The 2,866-nt window shown below is 43.2% G+C and overlaps 1 protein-coding gene across 4 annotated transcripts in view; it reads right to left on the reverse strand.

The window, feature by feature from the left end:
* FSD1L (fibronectin type III and SPRY domain containing 1 like) overlaps positions 1–2,866 on the reverse strand; it is a 61,802-nt gene that overhangs the window by 15,992 nt on the left and 42,944 nt on the right. For 2 of the 4 annotated variants that reach the window (XM_019517094.1, XM_019517097.1), the window contains one exon: positions 1,699–1,731. The exons of the other annotated variants lie outside the window; for them this stretch is intronic. In XM_019517094.1, the coding sequence (XP_019372639.1) occupies positions 1,699–1,731 (33 nt within the window). The remainder of the gene's footprint in view (positions 1–1,698; positions 1,732–2,866) is intronic. 4 annotated transcript variants of the gene reach the window in all.

Here is a 2,866-nt window from a genome sequence, read left to right on the forward strand (position 1 = left end):
GGGGAGGAAAAAAAAAAAGAAAAGAATGAGGCTGTAGTCAAAGGACTGGGGGAAGAGAATGAGAATAGCTGGTGAACAGTGGAGCGTTTACCTGGGGAGTCAGATGTTAAAAGCTAGTTATAAAATGTGCCATAAAAGTCTAACATACAGAAGTACTGACACTTTCCAACAGAATCAAGACACTGCAATTACTATATAGTTCTACACCCTGCCTGAGGATGCTCAGTAGCTTCAGAGTGCAGGAATCCATGTGTGCTAGTCCATATGACAACTGCTCACACTAGAAGTGCAGATACATTGATCCAATAACAGTACCAATATAAAGAAAATCCAATAGATCCAGAAGTCCAATAGATCAATACCGATACAAAGGAAAGTTTCCTGCATCAGATAAGTCACTGGATAAACGCCCGTGCTGTGCGCAGCCAGAGCACAGCATAGGAGCTGCCCCCAGCTGCTAAGTTGGAAGGGGGGGGCAGATCAATGCCCCCTGTGGTAAGGGAGGGGGCAGAAGCAGACACTGCCTGGGTGGGGGCATAGGACAGAGGCATGGCTGCTCCTGGTGCTGCTTGCACACCCTGGGAAGGGAGTGCCCCCCAGATTTCCATGGGTTGGGAGGCAGGCTGGAGCTGGCACTGCGTGGGGCTCTTCTTGTCAGGGGATGGGCTCCAAGTGGGCACCAGCAGCTCTGGCAGGGGCTGCAGCCACCCTAAGTTTTGCAGCAGCTCTGCTCCCATCCCCGCACCACGAAGCACAGCCTGGCTCCACGTCCTGCCTCCACCCACACACTGGGAAGGGCTGGGGCTGCGCCAGGCAGCTGGTGGCAGCGGTGCTGGGAGCAGTGAAGTTTGGGGTGGCTGCAGCCCCCTCCCAGCACCTGCTCTGAGCCTAGCACAGTACTGGCTCCAGCCCCCACCCCACCCCAGACCTGGAGGGCACATATCCCCCCACCCTCCCAGGTGGCAAGCAGTGGTGGTAACCACCCTCCCATGAGCCATGCCTCTGTTTAGCACCCCCATCCCCTGGGCAGCACCTGCCCCCTCCCTCCCCATGGGAAGCATTGATCTGCCCCCCCTATGTCACCCCTACAGCTGCCTCCAGGTGGCAAGTCTGGTGTCGATCAGTATTGGCCAATACGCCTCCTTAAAATAATTGATAATCGGCCCCCAAAAATCTATCAGTGCACCCCTAGCTCACAGACAACAGCTTTATACATAGGTATAGTGTAACATTTCAAGACATAAGTCTTTAGAGGTCAGGAGTACCAATAATGACTAAGCAGTTTAGGGAAGAGATTGGCTTTGTTCCATCTCTGTACATTACTTAGGAAAAGAATTAGCTTTTCTTACGCACTTATTTTTTAGTTATGCAAACAGTAAAATATTATACTGAAATCCAAGTATTAATCCAGAACTCTGATTTCAGGAAGAGTCATAGTGCATTCCAAACTTTGGGGAAAATGCTAAAAATGGGGCAGGGAGGCTGTTCTCCAAGGAATGGGAACACCACAAATCTCCATGTATTTTTTTTTTTATTCAGATTAGGCTAAAAGTAGAAATACACTGTTTTGATTATTGATAAAGGCTGTTGGATTCACTTATTTAATATTCTAGAGAGAGAAAATAAAAAAGCACCAATTGTTTTTTTAAACCAAAGCTAGAGGATAGATCCTAAAATAAAGAAGAGGTAGGTTATCACCTTGTATTGTTCTTCAGTACAGTAATCTGGCCACTGTCAGACAGAAATAAGCAACTGTTAAAAACTACTAGTCAACTGTTACACATCTACCCAAGACAAATCTTAGTAGTCTTTTAAAATGAAAATCATTCTACAGGCAATCTGCAGCAGTTGGAAGTATTTGTATTCAAGTGTTAGATATCTTCCATTATCTAATAATGCAGTGTACCAGTTTTATTCATAATTACTAGTATAGTGAAATAAATGCAATACCCTCATATTACTATTTATAAGCATATTGAAGTAATCTTAAGTAAAAATTCAGGTACCATGTCCAGAGTTAAGACTATAATTTTTGCTAAACAACCCTCCTTTAAAGTTCCGCAAGTTTTATCCGATTCACTGACACCTTTTCTTATTGTTACTATTTCAGTTTATCATCAGTGACCTCTCCAATCAACTAAGACTCCAAAAGATAGCCCAAAGTTGAATGGCCTTCAAATCAGAACTTAAGAGGGGTAGGTTAGTCAATTCATTTCATATAAGCCATATCCAAGGCAAGATGGAGTCATCCGAGACATTTGAGTGATCGAGAGCAAGCATATGAAGCTCTTCTCACATTACTCTGATAGGAGTGGGGACAGCTAGTGTATGCCCCTTTGATGCAAGGCAGTTAATTTTTATTTAATTCAAGGCTATACAACTAGGAAACTAAAACTTCAGCTCCCTCACCCCTGACCTGGATGTTCAAGACCTCAATCCTAAGAGTCCAAGTCTAAAGATAGCATCTTCTCTGCAAAAAAGTAAGAATACTATTGGATACAGCCAACTTAAGGGCTAAGAACAGCAATCTTGCAAACAAGTACTGCAAAGAATTCTGCAGTATTACAGAAAAATAAAATCTGAGTCAGGACACTAGAACATATCCCTTACCATTTCAAGAAGGGTTTTAGATGGATTGCATCTCTATAAAACCATTTTTTCCTTTGTTTTATCCTACATGGAAGTGGACAAAACTATCATGATAACATTAAGACTGCTTTAGCTCTCGAGTCTAAAATTGTTTTACTATGCTATGGAATTCAGGCATGTCAGAAGCAAGACCAAGGCACTTAAGAAGCTTTAATAATTAAAATAATGTTAGCTTCCTGAATTAAAAAAAAAAAAGAGGTAAAGTAGACTTAAGATA

This window comes from Gavialis gangeticus, unplaced genomic scaffold (genome assembly GCF_001723915.1).
Source record: "Gavialis gangeticus isolate Ggan-Ray unplaced genomic scaffold, GavGan_comp1, whole genome shotgun sequence".
Lineage (NCBI taxonomy): Eukaryota > Metazoa > Chordata > Crocodylia > Gavialidae > Gavialis > Gavialis gangeticus.